Source organism: Carettochelys insculpta, chromosome 15 (genome assembly GCF_033958435.1).
Source record: "Carettochelys insculpta isolate YL-2023 chromosome 15, ASM3395843v1, whole genome shotgun sequence".
Lineage (NCBI taxonomy): Eukaryota > Metazoa > Chordata > Testudines > Carettochelyidae > Carettochelys > Carettochelys insculpta.
The window spans coordinates 21,661,800-21,681,908 of record NC_134151.1 but is presented as its reverse complement, the minus strand read 5'-3'; the positions used below and the strand labels follow the sequence as shown (position 1 = coordinate 21,681,908).

General features: G+C 45.5%; 1 protein-coding gene across 10 annotated transcripts in view; it reads left to right on the top strand.

Annotated features, from left to right (window-relative positions):
- Positions 1–20,109, top strand: part of ARHGAP26 (Rho GTPase activating protein 26) — a 544,666-nt gene that overhangs the window by 386,188 nt on the left and 138,369 nt on the right. For 9 of the 10 annotated variants that reach the window (XM_075009638.1, XM_075009641.1, XM_075009639.1 and 6 more), the window contains 3 exons: positions 4,708–4,744; positions 14,794–14,859; positions 16,817–16,891. In XM_075009638.1, the coding sequence (XP_074865739.1) occupies positions 4,708–4,744; positions 14,794–14,859; positions 16,817–16,891 (178 nt within the window). The remainder of the gene's footprint in view (positions 1–4,707; positions 4,745–14,793; positions 14,860–16,816; positions 16,892–20,109) is intronic. The other variant, XM_075009636.1, reaches the window with a different exon arrangement.

The following is a 20,109-nucleotide window of genomic DNA, read 5'->3' as shown; positions in this document are numbered from 1 at the left end:
CACAGATCTGTGCCACACTAGAACTGTGGAAGAGTTTAATTTGTTGATGAAAGGGAATTTATTGTTTTAAAAAAATGAGATGAAGAGCAGAGTCACCTGGAACACGGGTGGTTTTGTGCGTGAGAAGTGAGCATATTTCAACTCCTGAGAGGGACGCAAAGGTAAAGCGTAGAGCATTGCTTGACCCCTGGTGAACAAGAGGTTAACTGCCAGCTCTTCTGTCTTGTCCCCTCCCCTTACAGCTGCCTGAGAGATTGGATTCTTTGGCACTGGAGGGAGGGGAGCTTTGGGGAAAGTCAGAGACTTTGCAGTCAGCCTTCATTTTTCTGTTCCCTTTACTGCTTGTGTTCACTTCTTTTTCTTTTCTTTTTTTTCTTTGCTGTGCCCGTTTTCCCTGGAGGACAATACCTCTGCAGTTGTGGCTTTTTTTTTTTTTTTTTTTTTTTTCAGTCGAGTAATCCATCTCTCTTACACGTTTCAAGCCCTTGCTTGCCAACGGAATCTCTAGTTTTCAAGTGTAGCTCATCTGTAGTGCCTAGATACTATTGTAAACGGTGCTCCGAAGGCAGAGCTGGAGAAGTGTATTTGTTGGGAAATGTATCATCAAAATTGCTTAGATCCTAGAAGAAAAATACAGTGTCCCTGGTTGGGTCCCTTGGTTTTATGTTGCTCTATTAATTCCTAGAAGTGTTACTGTGGTTTCTCAGTAAGGCCCATATCATGGTGTAAGGGTTACCAGAAGAAGAATTCAAGGAATGCTAACTTGGTCTTTTGATAGTCCCAAGAGATGCATCAATTTAAGGGGCTTAACTATGTGTAAATACAAATTGTTGCAAAAGCCCAATATGACATGAAGACAAGTGATATTTTTAAAGACAGTTTTCTGTATTTAATTGCAGCCATTGGTTCAGCATAAAGGGGTTCAGTATAGCTCCGTTTGCCTCCTGGTTCTCTCTACTAAAACACATCACAGGTCTCTCCCTTGGTACCCAAGTCAACAAGTAAGCAAGAGCATGTGCCTCCCTATAGCTAAGTCTACACTAGAAGATTTTGTAGATGAAACTGGGGGTTTGTCAACAAAATTCGCAGAACATCTATGCACAAAATGCATTTTGTGTGCAGAAACTGTCAACCAAAAGCTGTGTAGATGCTCCGGGGGGCCCTTTTGTCGACGGAGTGGGTCGAAAGATCAATCCGTAGAAGCAGTCTGTCAACAGAAGTTTTGTCTGCACATTTCCTGTGGAAAGATGCATCTACTAGTGTAGATATAGCCTGTAAGGATGAAAGCATGCCTTTTCTCTTTGACCTTTTCTTTGGGGAGGGGAGAAACAATAAGAACATGAATTAATAGAGATTTGGTTTCTTCTGCAGGTCTTGTCGCCCCTAGTTGCCAATTTTATCGTTGCGCACCTACATTCTCACCCACTTGCTTGTACTGTCCTTGATAGTTGGGCTGGCTTCTCGCTTTGTTGGTTATGTTACAGAGCTTGTTCTCCTTGGCTCATTTATTCAAATCAAACCTAGATTAATGAGCTCTCCACTGAACAGCTGGTGGCATGTGCCCCCTAGGAGCTCATTGATGAGGCATCTGCTGTGTGTTGAAGGTATGTTTATTCTAAGGGCGAGCCCGCCAAGATCCAGCAGCCACATGGGAGAGCAATACTGAGTGCAGGCTAGTTTTCTTATCAGATGACTTCGATGTACATGCTCCCCAACCCTCTTCCTTTTGTTCTTTTAAGGGGTGAAGCTCTGTTGCTTGTTCAGTTGCAATCAATACACACAGACAAAAGGTGCAGTCCTGGCCCCACTGAAGTCAGTGTCTGTTTTGGCATTGACTTCAATGGGGCAATGAGGTGACCTGCTGTCACTACTTCCAAGGGGTTTACAGTCCATATGCTTGGCAGAAGATGGTAGAAAAGTGAGAAGGAAGGGAGAGGATAAGTGACAGGAGCCACCAAACAATTAGATTGTATTCTTGCTTTGGTTAATAACAGATGTGTCTTGTTTTAATTTCCACTCTTACTTTGAAGCAGAGACTATAGTATAGTCTACAGGCAATATGGTTTGTCCAGCACTCTGGTGCCAGGAGCCTGACTGCAATGAAGTAACCACATCAGAGCACTGATAGCAAGTGGGCAGCTTCCCTCTCCACAGGCAAGTCTGAGGGCAGGTCGACACAGGACCTAAAAGTTGACCTTAGATATGCAATTCCATCAACAACAATTGCCAAGCTGGAACTGATGTAGCTAAGATCGATTTATCAGGCGGCCCACAAAGAGGGAGGTCAATGGGAGAAAATCTCCATCAACCTCCCATAATCCCTGCGAGAAAGAGGAGTACCAGGGTTGACTGTGGAGCATTGAAGGTTTGATTTTTAGCACGTCTCCACTAGCTGCACTAAATCGAACCTCTGAAGATCAACCCTGCTCAGGTTGATCTTTGGGTAAATACAAACCTGTGTATGACACTTGCCTGTTGAGATGGGTATCAGTAAGTGGTGGAGGAGGCCTGCATGATTTTTAAAGGAAATTTATCCTCTGGAGATTGCTCTGAGTTCCCTCTGCATTCTATCCCACCTTCTTCAGATACACGGCGAGCGGCGACTGTCCTGTTACTGTCCGCGTGGTGTCAAGATGGGGGAAGGTCCCTAAAATCTTTTCTTCCTGTTAAGGTTAAGAACTGGCATGACAGCTGCTTTGGGATGGGGCTGAACCATTGTCAACCTTGCAAAGGAATTTCACAGCTTGGTCCCACCATGAAGAAAATGCTACAGTGTGCAGCATTGGTTGAGAGATTGCATGCACATTTTGGTTCCACTAGTCTCTGTCACATTCATAGAGCAGGGAGGGCCCTTGGGAGATCATTGAGTCCAGTTCCCTGCCTTGTTGGCAGGACCAAGCACCATCCCCCTTCCTTTAAAGGGGATGGAAAAAAATAGAAAACCCCCTATTTGTCTCTAAATGGCCCCTGCAAGGATGGAACTCACAGCCCTAGGTTTAGCAGGGCAATGCTCAAACCACTGATCTGTCCCTGCACCCAGCTGGGCCACTCACCCACCAACTGCTTACTTGCTTTTTTGTTTGTTTGTTTTCATGATCCAAAGTCACAGACCAGCATGCTCCACCTTCTCCTTGCCCTCCTGAAGTACATCGATCACCTACACCAGCACCCTTTCCCCAGTGCAACAACCTTCATCCTGGTCTGTTGCAGAGAGGAGGTTCCAAGGTGGGGGAAGGTGGCAGGAAATTGAGTCCAACCTGCATTCACTCCACCCTGGTGGTTTCAGTTCTGGCACTCCCCTTATTGCAACCTGGCACAAAGTCGCAGTATTGCTCAGCATCAGGGGCAGCAGGTTTGCAGAAGGCCCCCAGCCTCCAGCCCTTCTCTCCTTCAAAATGTCCTCCCTCTGCACCTGCCTGACTTCTGGGAGGGAATTTGGGGGAGGGAGGGGTGCAGGCCCTGGGTAGGAATTTGGGTACTGGGTGCAGGCTCTGCGCTGGGACAGGAAGTTGGCAGTGCCAGATGGGGAGAGGGGTGCAGGCACTGGGAGGGTGCAGGAGGAGGGAGGTGCTGCCAGTGCTGGTAGGGGGGCCCCTAGGTCATTTAAAATTGCCCAGGGATGGCAGGCAGAGGCGGAGGAATGACCCGTCCTCCAGCTTTGGTGGAGTAAGGCCCCATGGCTAGGAACATTCTGGTGCCCAGGCACTGTGGGCCCATACAACTCTCTGCCTATGCTCAGAACAGGCACTGACTTTGAAAAGCACCAGGAGCGGTTGCTCGACACTGGTCCTGCCCCAGGCTCTGCCTCCACACTCCACCACACTTCTTCCCTTGCAGTTCTGCCCCCTCTGGAGCGTGTCTTGTCTTCACTCCCTGCCCTTCCACCAAGTCCTAAACACCACAAAACAGCTGATCGCAGAAGCAGAGAGGTGCTAGAAGGGAGGGGAGGTGCTGGTCCATGGTGCCCACTAGCAGGTGGGAGACATTGGGGGCAGTCTGGGTTGCTAACAGGGGGCTGCCAGTATGTGCTCAACACCCACAAGTTTTTTTCCCCATTGGTGCTCCACAACACAGCTCTCTGAATTTGGCCCAGCTGCACCTTCATCATCATACGTTCGCTGACTCATCTGTGTGGCAAAGTCCCTTTAACTATCAGTGGAGGCAACCCACAGGGTTTGAAATGAGTTTGCCTGCATGGGAACAGGGATTTTAGCTGTGTTAAGCTAATGCGATTTGAAAACACCCTTTTTGTGCCCATCAGGATGCATCCTGGGTGACCTAAAAGTGACCGAGACTTAATGGTGCCATCCACAAAAAACAGAATTGTTAAGGAAGAGAAGGGCTTGTGCTTAAAATACGGGACCTGTGTGTGTGTGTGTGTGTGAGAGAGAGAGAGAGAGAGACAAAGAACTTGTGTGATCTTGGATAGATCGCCTAATTTCACAACGTCTTGGTTCCCCCCTAAAAACTGGAGATGATGCTGGCTTTTGCTTATTCTTGCTCTTGTCTGTCTAGTTTGTAAACCTTGGTGAGCAGGGACTGTCTCCTACGATGTGTTTGTACAGTACCCAACCCCAAACAACTATGACCTTTGTTGAGACTGCTAGACATTTCTGTAATGTAAATGATCAGTTATAATTGTTCTGGTAACTACATGTGGAATATTTATTTGAATAAAAGCTTGAAGACTTTCCTTCTGTTTTCCAGGTCTACAACTCGAACAAAGACAATCAGAGTGAAGGCAGTAAGTATTGTTTTTAGAACAAGACCTTGTTGCTTGGGATAATGATGCGTTGTGAGGAGGAGGTGCTGCATTTCGGAATCGTCCGTATGCAGCAATTACAGATGTGGCTATTGTCGGTGGACTGTAATCACGGAAGAGTTTGAATGAGACAAAAGGGACTGGGAAGTGGGACTAACTCTCTTGTCTCATCTGCGCTGGAGCACAATGCTCACATTTCTCCCTCCGTTACGCTGGGATGATGCCGATCTGCCATCAGTTAGTAAATCACTCAGAAGTATGAGCTAGAAGTAGGGATTATTGTAAAAAAATCACGTATGTTTTGTTTAAAGCTATTACTGATATTTAAAAATTAAAATAAGCCATACCAGCCCTTCCTTCTCTCCAGTGTGACCGAGGAAATGGCCTAGTAAACTAAACTATCTCTTTTACCAAAAGAGGACTCAGAGCTGGCCAGCGCCTGGGGAGCCTTCCCAAATGGCTCTTAAAGGCTTGGTAAATCTCATAGCACAGACAGTCCATGTCTCCTAGAGTTAGAAGAGTGTTCCCTTTAGTGTCTCATCTCTTTCCTTTTATGTCTCAGAATGCTTAATAGGGCCATTTTAAATAGGTTTGGGCTTGCACAGACAGGGCTTTCTTTGGAATTTAAAAAAAAGAGGAGGAGTTGGTACTCAGACGGCTTCCCCACTCCCCCGTCAATGCCGCAGCTGGGGCTCTGACATGCACAAAAAAAAGCACTGAGCTTAGATATCATCCAAACTGTGGCTACTCAACGCTCTTAAAGGCATCAGTGTGCCCAGGAACCTTCAGTGCAAACTCTTTTTGAAGTAACTATTACGATTGTAAGCTCTCTGGGGTGGGGACCTGTCCTCACGCTTGCCTGGAAGCACCTCTCCCTAGTGAAACAACACTCAGTGCGGGAGTGCTCGCAAATGTTATTTTTCTTGCTGCTGCTCTCCGCTCTTGCTGTCCCACTCCCCTGCCCTGCTCTTGCAGACATGGACTTGCCTCTGCATTTTCACTTTTCTGTTCATTGGCTGCCTGTGGTTTTCATCACATTTGGTATTTTTATTATGCTTCTGTGCAAAGCAAAATGGCGAACACTCAGCCCTGACATAGTGCTTCATGTTCACCGAGGGCTATGAGAAGGAGTAATACGATAAACACTTTATCGTCTGGCATCCCGTGCCAGATACTAAAACATGTTGGTTAGTAGAGCTGGGGCCAGCAGTCCACCCAGTTCTACTCCCTACCCCCAGCCAGGCAGTGGGAAACTGGCCATGTGGCATCCAACCCTAGCTGGGACACTGGCCTCATGGGAGCTGGCCCCAGGTGGGTGTACCAGTTAACCAACCATGCTGGTTATTTGAATGCCAGATGACTGGGCTTTTCCTGTACACTGTCTTTATATGACACCTTGTCTCAGAGGAGCTCCAAACATTATTATCTCCATTTTACAGCTGGGCAAAATAAGGCACATAGAAATCGTCAGAGGAAGAGATCACCGCTCAATCAGAACCTTAACCTGGGCCTGTGATGAGCATTACCTCTATTTTTTCTATCGATGGGCAGAATAAATTTTGTTATATGCACCCAGGCATGTGTGGGTGTGCACTACCAATAGAAACACATGCTGACCACTGTAGCAGCACTTGGCACTCTGTAAAAATCATGTGGGCGGCACCCAAATCTCCAGGGTGGCTGCCTGAGCACTCAGCTTACGGGGAACACTGCCTCTGACCTCCCAGAAATGGTCTGGTTGCAAAATGATAGCGGTTTATATTGTTACTTTTAAAAGTCACAGTACCTTGGCAGTGGTAAAGTTGAGGTCATGCATCCTTGGGAAGCTTTCCACGGTCACTTGCATTCTCTGCCTCTCCATCACTCCCTTTGTTTAGGGCACACGGAATTTGCAAAACTTGCAGTGGCTGTTCAGTGCCTGGCATAGGCTGTTGATACACAGTGGGTGCTTCTGCCATTATGGGAAGAGCCAGGCACTGGTGGTTGATATTCCAGGGTTCGATTTTAGCGCACCTAGTGGGGATGCACTAAATCAAACGGTCATGTTGCTGCTGTTGACTCCAGTACGCCTGTCAGTTGGGAGGAGTAAGGGAAGCAGATGGGAGAGTTTCTCCCATTGACCTCCTGCTGTGTGGATGGTGGCAGAAACCAATTTTATGGAAGTGCACTCCAGCTATGCAATTCTTATAGCTGGATTTGTGTGTCTAAAATTAAGTTTACCTCCTACTGTAGACTTGGGCAGTGCTCCAATAAATCTGGGGGCAGATTCTCTTGAGGGGAAGTCTGCTCCCTTTCCATTCCTGTGGGCCACTTCTCACGGGCAAGTTTATTTACACACAGTCTGTTTCCTTAGCTCCCACAGGTACATCTAACTCTTTGACCAGCTCGCTGGCAGCTTTATCCGGGGCTTGAGCTGGGTGGAGGCTGGCATGCAGAGGGCAGGAGGATGAAAGTCCTGTTGCTGTTTTTAGGCAGCCAGTAGCTGTGCTGAAAACCCCCTGATATCATCGGCCTTTGTTGCTGTAGGATACTGGCCGGTGCGTGGCTTGTAAATAGAATGTTTTCCCCGGCTGAATCTGAGAAGGGCCATGCACACGAATGGGGAATTCCAGACTTGCTGCTGAGATTGAGCTCCTGCATGTGATAGGTCTGACATTCTGTTGACTGAGCAGGCTGCGGTAGCCTGGCCTTCCTTTCTGCCCTTGCCAGCCACTGCTGTCGCCGATAAATAGAGCATGATTCAGCCCTGCTCCTCTCCCCACAATATTTTCCCCTCGCCAAGGCAAGGTTTACAGATTTGTCACTTTTGGTTTCTTAGAGAGATGGCAAGTGATACAAGATGGTGCAAGGAGAGGTGATTAGATACCTGGGTGGTCTGTGCAGTGCTGCTAACTCCTGAGTGATATAACTAGTGGTATAACTAGCCACGGCTCGGACTTCGCGGAGTTGAAGCTGCAATATATTATATGAGATGCAGGCTGTTAACAGCTGATTCCTTAGGTACACAGTGACCAAGGAGGGACATAAATTCCTTCAGCTATGAGGGAGGTTACAGTTCATGGCTGTGTGCCATGCAAACCGGGCCTGGCTGGCTGTTGGGGAAGAGGTGAAAACTCTGTTTGGTAGCACCATTTGTACTTGATGTCTCCTGGAGCGCGTGAGTGCAGTGACAGTCTGAATCAACATGGTGTCTAGTATTTGGCTGGCAGCATGGTGAAGTCTTAGCTGGGTTTCCAGCTGGCTGTGATGGGGACTGGTGGTGTTCATTGTAGGAACTGTATCCTTTTACTCTCAAAGGGAAGGGAGTGGCTTAGCGGATTCTTTTTTTTCTTTTTTGTTGTTTCCTCTTGCCTGTTGTTCCCAGACATGGGCTTTCTGTGCAGCTTTGGGAAAGTTGCTTGTTACAGCAGTACAGTTAAACCTATTTAATTCAGCACCCTGGGGACCTGACTGGTGCTGGATGAGAGAACTTGCTGGATCACTGGAAGTCAATATTGTCTAGCATGTTAACATTTCCACGGCTCAGTGGGCAAGAAGACATTTAGAGGTAAATTCCAGGTAGATAGCAGAACAGAACACCAAGAGCCAGGATTGGTGGCTGGAAATTAACTTTATCAGACCTCGGGAAACTCGGCCAACCCCATGATAAGTGGTCATCCAGCTAACTAAAATTATGCCGGATTACAGATGTTGCCAGATGAGAGAGTTCCAGATTAGAGAGGTTCAGCCTGCAGTAAGCGCAGTCTGAGTACCTCTATTACTGCAGCTAAACACATATGGCTGGCCTAGATCCGCTTACCTTGTAGAACAAGCTGGGCTCTGGAACCATGCAAGAGAAGAGGCTCAGGCTGTAGACCATGCCTGAATGTCTACACCATAGTTACACAGCATCTTAGTTTGAGCCAGCTAACAAATGCCAGCCCCTGGTTCCTAACTGGAGCATAGACCCTGAATGACCCTTCTCACCAAGGTGCCTGGGTGCTTTTTAAAGCTTAGAGGGAGGTGTTTGAGAGGAGATCCAACATGAAGGGCTGCTCTACACTTGCCCCCAACTTTGAAGGGGGCATGTTAATCAGGGTGAAGGGAGATTACTACTGATGTGCTGCGGTGAATATACAGCATTTCATTAGGCAAATTCTCCCCCGCGGCAACTTCGAAGCTTCAAACTTCGAAGCGCCGGCATGCGTGTAGCCGTGGGCACTTTGACGTGCCCATGCCACTTCAAAGACCCTTTTATTCTGCAGCAGTAATCTCCCATCGTCCCGATTACCATGCTCCCTTCGAAGCTGGGGACAAGTGTAGACCCAGCCCAAGTTTCTCTGCTGCTTGCAGTCAGCTGAGAATCTAGAATGTAATCAGTTGGAAAGGCTTGGACAAGGATACCTATTTCTCAGTATCTTCTCTGGTGCAAGGCCACGTCTGCAAAATGAGGGAAGTGCTGCTTCGGGACTGCATTGGTTATTTGCAAAGAGCCCCAAGATCCTTAGGTAAAAGGTGCATACGAAATTAGCCCATGGCAATAATTTTCATATGGTAACTCAGACTAAAGCAGCTGCTCGTGTGTTCCAACGTACTACCGGGGTCTAGTACCCTTTTAAAAAGCATACACAAACTGAACTGTACGTATGACAAGTTCTGTTCAAGTAGATTCCAGGGAAAGGAAGCATCAGAGACTGAGTCATTGGCTATGTTATTTGCCTGTAAGCCTACAAAGACGTTAAATTAGATTCAGTGGTTGAGGGCTCCTTTGAAGTCTGTGCCTAAGTCCAGAGACTGGGGCTATTTTACTGACCTACTTACAGTGGTCTGAGACCCAGGATGTTGGACTGAGGTCTGCTTCTTTGCCGCTGTCTTAGGCCCGGTCTACACTAGGCAACAAAGTCGATCCAAGATACGCTATTCTAGCTACGCCAATAGCATACTTAGAAATGACCTATCAGGATTGACTTTGTTCCCTAGTGAAGACTGGGGCTTTTTGGGCCCATGCTGATATCCCTTCCTTCATGGGATAGTGTGGAGTAAAAGGGTTCACGGCCGAGCCCAGAGAGATGATTTTGCTATGTCTTCACATACGTGGCAAAAGCAAACTCCAGAGGATTGATCGTGGTGCATCAAACGCTGGGTCAGTATAGACATACCTCTGTTTACGGACACATTTTATCAGCTGGCGAGTGACCAGATGTCCAGCAACCTGTAAAGTGATTTCTCTTGTTTTGCTCAGGGAGTATAGAGAGCAGTGACTTGAGAAATGGATGGTGGGCCGGGGGGGGGGGGGGAGCAGGAGGGGTTGGACCAGGGCCCCAGCTGGTCGGGGCTATGCAGTGGGGCTTTGGTGCATGGGAGAGGAGGGGCAGGGTTGATTCCCCGACAGGTACCACTGTAAATGGCTCGTGTGCCAAGAGTGGCATGCGTGCTGGGGGTTACTGACTCCTGAAACACAGGATAGGCACGAGGAACACCCCTTATTATAGGGAGCTAAGAGGCATCTTGTGTATCTAAGGGGGTTGGGAGGGATCACTCCCATTACCCTCCAGCTCCTGTTGGAAGCTCATGGTGTTAGCTCTGAATGCAACAGGCTCAATCACAGGGACACATTCCACCACTATGTCCAAGTCATCAGATATTGACAGGCAGAGTCTAAATGAGGAATTGTCTGCTGAGGCAAGGGAAATCTAGCTACAGCTTAGTCCTGCAGGGCACAGAGTGCATGGAGCGAATGGTATGGGTGTTAAGGATCACAGCATTAGTAGCTCCAGATGCAGGGATGATCTGCCATCGCTGAGCTGAGTACAACTGGGAGAAAAAAGAAGCTTCTGTGAAGGAGAGTGGAAATTCAGCTTTCTAGGGGGCTCATTAAAGTCAAACTAAAGGATGACTAAGGCTGCCTGGATATTTCTTTAATTAGATATTTCTGGAGAGCAAAAGGATACAAAGATTGCAAATAAATCCCTGACCTTTTGTGATCCAGAGCTCAGCTGGGAGTCTAAAGAGCTGACTCCACAGCTTGCAGAGGATTATGCTCTGTCACTTTCATCTGGTACGATTGATCCTGCCTCCTCACTCTGTCTTGGCAAATACTGTTGAAGGGTCTTGCTATGATCCCTTTAGTCGTAACCCAGTCAGTAGTGAGTGGTGCAGTGGGCTCAGGACGAATGGGAATAAATTATGGGAATGAGGGAGGGAATGCATTTATAACCTTCCTGTTCTCAATATCAACTGTGGAAGGGGTACGAAAGGCAGCATGTGCAAGAGATGAGGAGACTACAGGGGAGGCCATACTGAAGGCAAAAAATATTCTGCTAAATTTTGACCATCCGTTTTGAGAGGCCCTTCTGAAAATCAGGCCCCCTTTGCAGTGTTGGGCATCTGAAATCTCAGGCACTCCAAATCACCAGATGTACACCGCTGGGTTTGCTGAAACTGTTTTTGTTTCTTTGTAATTTGCTGCTGTGAAAAGCTGCCAAGGGCCTGCTGTACCTAGTGTGTGGCAAAAGAGCTCTGAAGTCAACCTAATAGCTTTGATCAGTTTTGATTTGTTCTAATGAAAGCCTAACCTAAGGGCAGGTCTACACTAGACCTGAAAGTTGATCCTAGATAGGAAATTCCAGGTATGACAATTATGTAGCTGGAATCCACTTATCTAGGATCAACTTATCTGTCCGTCTTCGCTAAGGGAGGTTGATGGGAGAAACTCTCCTGTCAACGTCCCTCACTCTTCGCAATAATAAGGAGCACAGGGGTTGACTGTTGAACCCTGATAATCTGATTTCGCATCTCCCCACTAGGCGGATGAAATCGAACCCTGGAAGATGGACCCAGTCAGGGTCGATCTTCTGGCAAGTGTGGCTGTATCTTAAAACACAGTACCCCAGAGAAAGTCTGTTCCGGGGAAGACCTGGTGTTTTAAAGGACCTGTCAAGCTGTCAACAAGACCTATAAAACTTCATTGTCAGTAGGCATGTCCTGTAACGTAACCATTCCTCACCTGGTGTGTGTGTTGGCTCAGCATTTCAGCATGTTTTCTCAGAAAGGTGAATTTAGAGAAGTCATATTGTCTCTCACGTCAGTGTGAAAGGAGGGCAACCTTGTCAGCAAAATTAATGTCCTCTAGCTGGTTGACAAGAGTCCACTAAATGCTGCATTAATGGCCATCTGTTGTCCTGCTCGTAATCCAGTTCATTGTGATCAAGAATAGAAAGGGATCACAAATGAGGAGCTTTGGAACAGTAGTGCAAGAACCACTTGATGTTCAAATCAGGAGAAGAAAGTGGGGACGGCTAGGCCACGCTCTCAGAAAACCATCATCCAACATGGTCCGTCAAGCTCTCAGATGGAACTCGCAAGAAGAATGCAGAAGAGGAAGATCTCGGACAATGTGGAGAAGATCTACTGAGATTGAAGAACAACTGGGGTACTCCTGAGGTCAGCTAGAAGTTTTGTCCCAAGACAGAGGGAAGTGGAGGAGACTTGTAGATGACTCCACCCAGAGTACAAGTGTTTAAGTCATATTGTCTCTGTGTCTGTTGCCATTCGCCATGTGAGTAATGGTATCGGTGCAGAATTTTAAAAGCATATGAGGAGACGACTGGAGGGGGTTAAATTGACTAACAAGCTACGGGCAACCAACAAACTTTCTCAGTGTCATGAATTAGCTGAGTCTTTATTGTGCTTTTGAATTACTAAAAATCAGGGAAGTGGTAAAGGAAGAACATTGCACAGCTCCTGCTTAGCTGCCATGTGTCCTGGAACTTTTCCTGTTGGAATCCAGAAATAGTACAGTTCTGTGTCTTTTTGAAATTTGATATTCATCTGCATTTGTATGGAAGGAAATAAAATCAGCAGTTTTGTCAATAATACTGTTCTCTGCTGTAGCTTCCTGCATACAAAGACCCCAGAGTGCTTTAAAATGTATGTTAATGAATTTAGTTTCACAATTGTTCTGTGAGGCACTGATGGAAAGTACTCTATTGCCCATTTCACAGATTAAAAAACAGAGGCGCGGGAAGCTTAAATGACTTGTCCAAAGTCTGTCAGAGTTAAGAATAAATTTCATTTCTCCTGAGTTCTTCTCATTGCTGTAAACAATAGATCATGCTTGCTTTGTAATGAGACCTTTAGGCTGTGCGTAATGTTCTGCATGCTCTTGAATGCACTTTTAGTGTGATTTTTGTCATATTTCTCAAGTATTTCCAAATAAGAGAAGTAATTTTCTTTGAAGAATGGCTGGCTTCAGGCAGTGTGCCCCATGTACTGAGGTAGAGGTGAGTAAGGGCTAAATATTCTTTTGGGATCCTGGCAGGTATTTGGGCAAAAATATTGGTAATTTGTTTAAATTAAATTCAAAATACTGCAACAGCACAAGTTAATTGAGTGTTCTATCCCATTAGTATAAAACTTAGAGAGCTTTCTCTCAGGATCAGAACTGGATGCCTTCAGGACATCCTAATTTACACATAATAAATATTTCATTAATACTAATAGAAGAAACGACTCTGTTTCCAGTATGCAAGTCTGCAAAGGAGGGAGGAAAACCTGTTGTATTGTGTGCAATCTCCTAGTGAAAAAACCTTTTTACTTGGGCATTTTACAGCTGGGGACTCAAAGTCATTTACTTGAATAATTTAATGCACCTAAGATGCAAGGTGGCTTCTCAGGGGACTGGGTTAGCTTTGTCTGAGGCGGGAATCCTTCATAGGTCTGTTACGATAACAGTTAGGTCTGTTCCCTCCTAGACAGTGAAGGAGAAGCTACCATTCGCTGTGCAAAGTCTCTTCTGCTGATTTGTAGCATTGATTCTCAAAAAGTTTAGGCCACATCTCAATAGACTGCGTCTTGTGGAAACCTCTCTTTTTTGTGATGACTTGAACCATTCTCCTCTCTAGAACATCTCACAAACCTTGCTTACTATACTAGGGAAGTATTATATAGAGTTTTTAAAAAGATTAGCATTTTGTCCTCTGTGGGAAAAGTTACTTTTAGTCTAAATCTCTCATCACCACAAGACTTATTGGTTCACTACCAACCCAACAGTGTGCCATGGGATGCAATTTGGAAACAATTGCTTTGAAGAGTTTCAAACCCTTTATTGCTTCAGCCAGGAATTCATACACATACCCTGTCACCTGGTCCCTTCCCCCATTGCCAAAGTACTCCGGCTTCTTTCTACTGGGTGACACTCAGAGCTACAGATCTTCACCTCTTTTGCTTTCTCTTTCCATTCTCCCTTCATCCCCACTCAAACTTTTTCTTTTCCAACCTCATCCAGTTGTTTTTTTTCTGGTTTCCCCTCGGTCACCTTTCCTATTTCTCCAGTTGTTTATTTGGCACATTTTACATGGCGTCAGTCAAAATAGATCATACTACCCCTCCCTCCTGCCTCGCAGCAAAACATGAAAGTCAGTCAAAAGATCTAGCCACTGCCCATGTCTCTAGACAGACAGAAGTTTGACACAGGAGGAAACTTCAAGGTGAAGTCACCCCTCCAGGAACAGCCATCATGCTTCAGCTGGAGGGAGATTAGGAAGGAAATAACTGATCCAAGAAGCAAGGTAGGGGATTCGTGGCATGTTTAGAGATGGATCACCTGAAATAATGTGGCTTGTGGCGAATAAGAGTGACAGACCTCCCAGCCAGAAGTCCATTACAGGAGATAACATCCTGGCCCTGAATGAATACACAAGCACAAACCGGCGTCTTTGTGATTATCGAGCATGAGGACTGCCGGTGATGCTGCAGGTCAAGAGTGAAGTGCACTGGCAGAGCTGTGGGTAGGCCCAGGACTGGAACAGCATGGGGTTTGAAATGAACGGTATTAGCTGTGCCAGGTACTTGCCTATATTGTTCCTCATGAAAGGTAGTGCGCTAGTCTCTCCTTTTCATGGACACCAAATGCATCCTCCAAAATTATTTTTAAAAGCAATTCAGTATCTCATCCAACCTCTGAGAGGTTTCTGCTGGATGAGTGACGTGCTCATTGTGAAATCATCCCCTGTGCTAGGTGTTTTGTCAATTTTTTTTGTTCTTCCTTTCAGCTGCCCAGTTGGATGATATTGGATTCAGCATTATCCGGAAATGCATACATGCTGTTGAAACAAGAGGTATAGTAGTTCACCAGCTGGCCTTGTTTTTAAGGAAGATCTTGCATCTGTTTCTATCATAGTCTGCGCATTCACCTTCTCTTTTTGTGCCTAGAAATGATTTATTAACCCAGGGAGACTCATGTTTGATATATCTCATTATAGGCTCACGTGGATGCCCTAGCCGGGCATGTACTTTACCTTGAAGAAGGCTAGAACACAGGTGTTACGCAGTTATCAAAAAAAAAAAGAACAAACCAAGAAATGTTGGTCAAGATTTTTTGAAAAAAGTGGGGAATGTTCTTTAAAATTTAATTCGAGTATGATTTAATGTGCAAATACATAGTTAGAGGATAAGTATCAGAGAGGTAGCCGTGTTAGTCTGTAGATTCAAGAACAACAAGAAGTCCGTGGCACCTTATAGACTAACAGATATTTTGGAGCATAAGCTTTCGGGGGCAAAGACCTGCTTCATCAGATGCATGGGGAGGGAGGTGGTTTCAGAGGGGTATTGAAAGAGAAATACATCATACCAAAAGGACTGAAGGTGCTAATATCTCCCCATTAGACTCTGACAAAGGCACACATCCCCCATCTGATCTGATTTGTTTTTTCCTCTTTTGATAAGTGCTGTTGATACTGGGCCATTTCCACCTTGCTGAATAGACCTTGTCAGCTTTGGCCCTCCCTCTTACTGGGACCCCACTCTTTAAATACCCCTCTGAAACCCCCCCCACCCCATGCATCTGATGAAGCAGGTCTTTGCCCACAAAAGCTTATGCTCCAAAATATCTGTTAGTCTATAAGGTGCCACAGGACTTCTTGTTGTTCTCTTAGTTAGAGGATAGTGAGTACAAATACATTTTAACCCTTCCACCCACAGACCAGGTGCTCATAGATAGTCTTAATAAATGTTGTATCTGCACATCTCTCAAATACAAATTTTAGTCTCAAGACCCATGTAAGGTACAAAGTATTACCTCTGTTCTACAGATGAGGCACAAGTAAGAAAAAGTTACTTGCTCGCAGTAACACAGGAAGTTAGTGGCTGAGCCAGACTTGAACCTAGATGTTCCAAGTCACAGGTCAATGTTTCAGTCACTAGACTCTCTTTCCTTCCTATAAGGGAGCTCAGGACATTGGGTGTTGTTTCGAACTGAGCATTTGCTGTGCTGCCAAGGCCCCAATCCCAAGGCAATGTGCCTATGATGGTTACTGAGAAACTGCAGGCAGGTGAAGTTCTGCAGCGCCCAAAATGAAGAAAAATAGTTTGCATTATTGATATTTTCCTGCTGTCTGTGATACAGGCTCTGTTAAAATAACAGCCTGGCTGTGGTTGAAACCCTGTTTTTTCATTTTAAAGGCAGGTCTTTGGACTTTCGTCTGTGACAGCAAAATAATTGTGTCACTTGTCTTGTATTTCTGTACTTCCGTGCGCCCTTCTTTGGATCCAAATCACCTGGTGCTGCCCACTCTGCTAACACTTGAAAAGACACAGTCCTGGACCAGCCGGTCTTAGCATCAGACTCCCCAACCTACCCACTTGCCACCAGTCAAATAATACTTGTTTCTGATGCTCCCATGCTTCCCTGTTGTCACATGTATGGAGAACAGGCACCCCCATCCTCTGATTCCTGAGCTGATCACAAGACAACACTTTCTTGTAACAAGTATCAGAAGGGTAGCTGTGACATGCATCTGACAAAGTGCGTCTTTGCTCCTGAAAGCTTATGCTCCAAAAAATCTGTTTAGTCTATAAGGTGCCACAGGACTTGTCACTTTCTTGTAACGAATACATAAAAACCCCAGGAATCCAAATCAAATCACAAGCTTTTCTGTACTAGCCAGGCTAAAAGTGTGGCACGTGGCCAGTGAAAAGCTTTAATTACTTCAGCTATTAGCAAAGCCAAGAAAATGAAAGAAATGTTAATAGTACTTTTAACATTCCCCTAATTAGGAAACCTCTTTATTTTCCCAGGGATCAATGAGCAGGGGCTCTACCGAATTGTTGGAGTCAACTCCAGGGTTCAAAAGCTATTGAGTGTCTTAATGGGTAAGTGTCTCAAATCCGCAGTAGAGGGAAGCAGCTTATTACCAGCCCAGGTGATGGAGGCTGTTGTCAGAATACCAGAGCCTGGGCTGGGAATTCTACTTTGGGAAATGTATTCTCATTAACATATTCTCAGAGGGGTCAGGAGAGTGCGAGGATCCGAACACTAGGAATTATGTAGGGCATTCCCTTTAAATGGGTCTTATATTTCACCTGCTCTGTTGCTTGTGCCTCACTCATGTGCTCTGCAAGTCTTGGCAGTCTTCCCAAATGCAGCTTATAACCTTCAGAAGAAACAGCTGAACTGTATGTTCATTTTTATTCTTGTACCTGCCACATGCTCTCTCTCAAGTTGTCTCTATTTCATGTTGCTCATAGTTTTAGTTGCTCTCCCGTTAAACCCATCCATGTATGTTTACTGCTGGGAGCCTTATTTTGTCCCTGCCCCCACACACCCATTCTTGTTAGTAACTTTCCCCACAGTAGGTCATCAAAGAACTGCATTGTCAGCCACACTTTAACACAGCCGTCCAAGCTGTTGGTCGGAGCGTGAAGGGGAATGTTTAGATTGAGTGGATGGGACTAGCAGCTGTGTGTGGTGCTCTTAGCTGCTGTGTGAATGCAGGAGGCAGTGGCTGCTCCATAATTTCATCTTTTTTTTTTTCAATAGACCTCTCTGGATGAGCTTTTTTATGTGTAGATGAATGTACTAAAGGGAAGGGCAAAAGGACGCGTTAGGGCTCCATGCCCGACCCACGAGGTGAACCCACTGTTTTGAGGCTGTCCCTTTGAGATAGAAGTCCCAGAGAGGCCTTCAAACGTCCCGCCCTCCTAGGAAAGGTTTAACTTCTTTGAAGTTCAAGGCTATTGTTCCTCTCTGTGTGCGTGCTGAGCAGTCTGGTGATGTGAACTTTCCTTCTTGGTTCCTACTTCATGGTAAGTCTCCCTGCTTTGCAGTCTGCCTTCCACCTTCGCTGTTCCATTGCCCTCACTATGAAGTATGGAGAGCTACAACTCATGGGAGTATTGAATGCTGAAGATTTCATAGCAAGTGCAACTGAATAGCAAGGTGCAATTCTTCAGAGGTCAGTGCAGACCCTGCTGGGTAATTAATCTCATTTAGTGTGTGTATGGAGGGGGAGGGTATTGTCTCTCCACTCTGTGCTCTGACAGGAAACTTAAGGGTTGCAAGTCCCCGAGTCCCATCCCATCCTACCATGACTGACCCCCATTCAGTGCTGCTGCCCCTGCCAGGATGTGAGCATGGCTCTTTGGGATTAAGTCAGGACTATTCCTCACTTAACAATTTATGGAAAGTCTGCAGTACTGGGCAGTCACCTATGCCACAGATCCCTGGCCTTGTTTTTGTGGCAGTATCAATGTACAACAGGCAGCAAAGAGTTCAAGCGGCAGGTTGGAAATAATGATGCAAAAGTTCGGCAGAACTTGGAGCAGTTACAGCTGCTCACATGAGAGAGCAATTTAGTGGCTTTTTTTGGCCCAATTGCTCAGGGTTCTGAAATGAAGCCGTCACAGAAGGAAGTTTCCATATAGGTTTGCAAAGGGATGAACTGCTTGTAAGCTGAAGCATGTGGTTTCAAGCCCTGTTTCAGCTGGATTTAAAAAAAAAATCATTTATTGCTTTTGATCTAATAATTCCACGGGGAAAAAGAAATACTCATCCAGAGCTCCAAGCACCCTATGCATGTGTGAAAAGAGCACTTAAAAACAGCACCATTAGTCCAAGTGGCAGTGTTCCACCCCACCTCATGTTGTTTGGTGGCTAGGAGGCCCAATATGATTTAGTAGGTATCTCAACCTAGATGCCTGTAGCTCAATATTTAGTCATTTTGTTCAGTGCTTTATTGTCACATTCATCACTCATTGGTAAATCTGCTCCCCTTGGGACTGCTGTGCTTTCTATCCTTGGGACCAGTGCACTGTTCATTCTATTGTCCTGTCTTGGTTTCTCTCTCCCTTCTTTGTCTTTGATCTGGTTCTATTTCCACCCCACTCTCTATTTTCTCTTTGCAGCAAATCCAATCCCCAATTCTTTACTTCATTCCCAATCGTAACCTCCAGACTAACCACTAAAATGATCAGTAATCAGCTTGTTTAATGTTAACACTGAACTTTCATAATTGCGCTTTAAAGTTGATGGTCCAATAAGAATATAAGAAAGGCCATTACTGGGTCAGACCAAAGGTCCATCTAACCCTGCATCCCATCTGCCGACAGTGGCTGGTGCCAGGTGCTCCAGAAGGGGTGGACTGAAGACAACAGTCAAGCGACTTGTCTCCTGCCAACCATCTCTAGCCTCTGACAAACAGAGGCCAGGGACACCATTGCTACCCCATGGCTAATAGCCTTTTATGCACCTGACCTCCATGAATTTGTCTAGCTCTTCTTTGAACTTTCTTATAGTCCTAGCCTTCACAACCTCTTCTGGCAAGGAGTTCCACAGGTTGACTGGGGGCTGTGTGAAAAAGAGCTTTCTTTCATTAGTTTTAAACCCACTACCCATTAATTTCATTTGGTGTCCTCTAGTTCTTATATTATGGGAACAAATATATAACTTTTCTTTATTCACCCTCTCCACACTGCTCATGATTTTATATACCTCTATCATATCCCCCCTCAGTCTCCTCTTTTCTAAACTGAAAAGTCCCAGTCTCTTTAACCTCTCCTTGTTTGCGACCCGTTCCAAACCCCTAATCATTTCAGTTGCTGTTTTCTGAACCTTTTCTAATGCCAAAATATCTTTTTCGAGGTGAGGAGACCACATCTGTATGTGGTGTTCAAGATGTGGGCATACCATAGTTTTATAAAGGGGCAGTAAAATATTTTTGTCTTATTTTCTATCCCTTTTTTAATAATTCCTAACATTCTATTTGCTTTTTTGACTGCTGCTGCACACTGCGTGGATGTTTTCAGAGAACTATCCACAATAACCCCAAGATCTCTTTCCTCATTAGTTGTAGCTAAATTAGCCCCCATCATGCTGAATATATACTTGGGGTTATTTTTTCCTATATGCATGGCTTTACACTTATCCACATTAAATTTCATTTGCCATTTTGTTGCCCAGTGACTCAGTTTGACGAGATCTTTTTGAAGTTCTTCACAGTCTGCTTTTGTCTTGACTATTTTGAACAGTTTAGTATCATCCGCAAACTTTATCACCTCACTACTTACCCCTTTCTTTAGATCATTTATGAGAA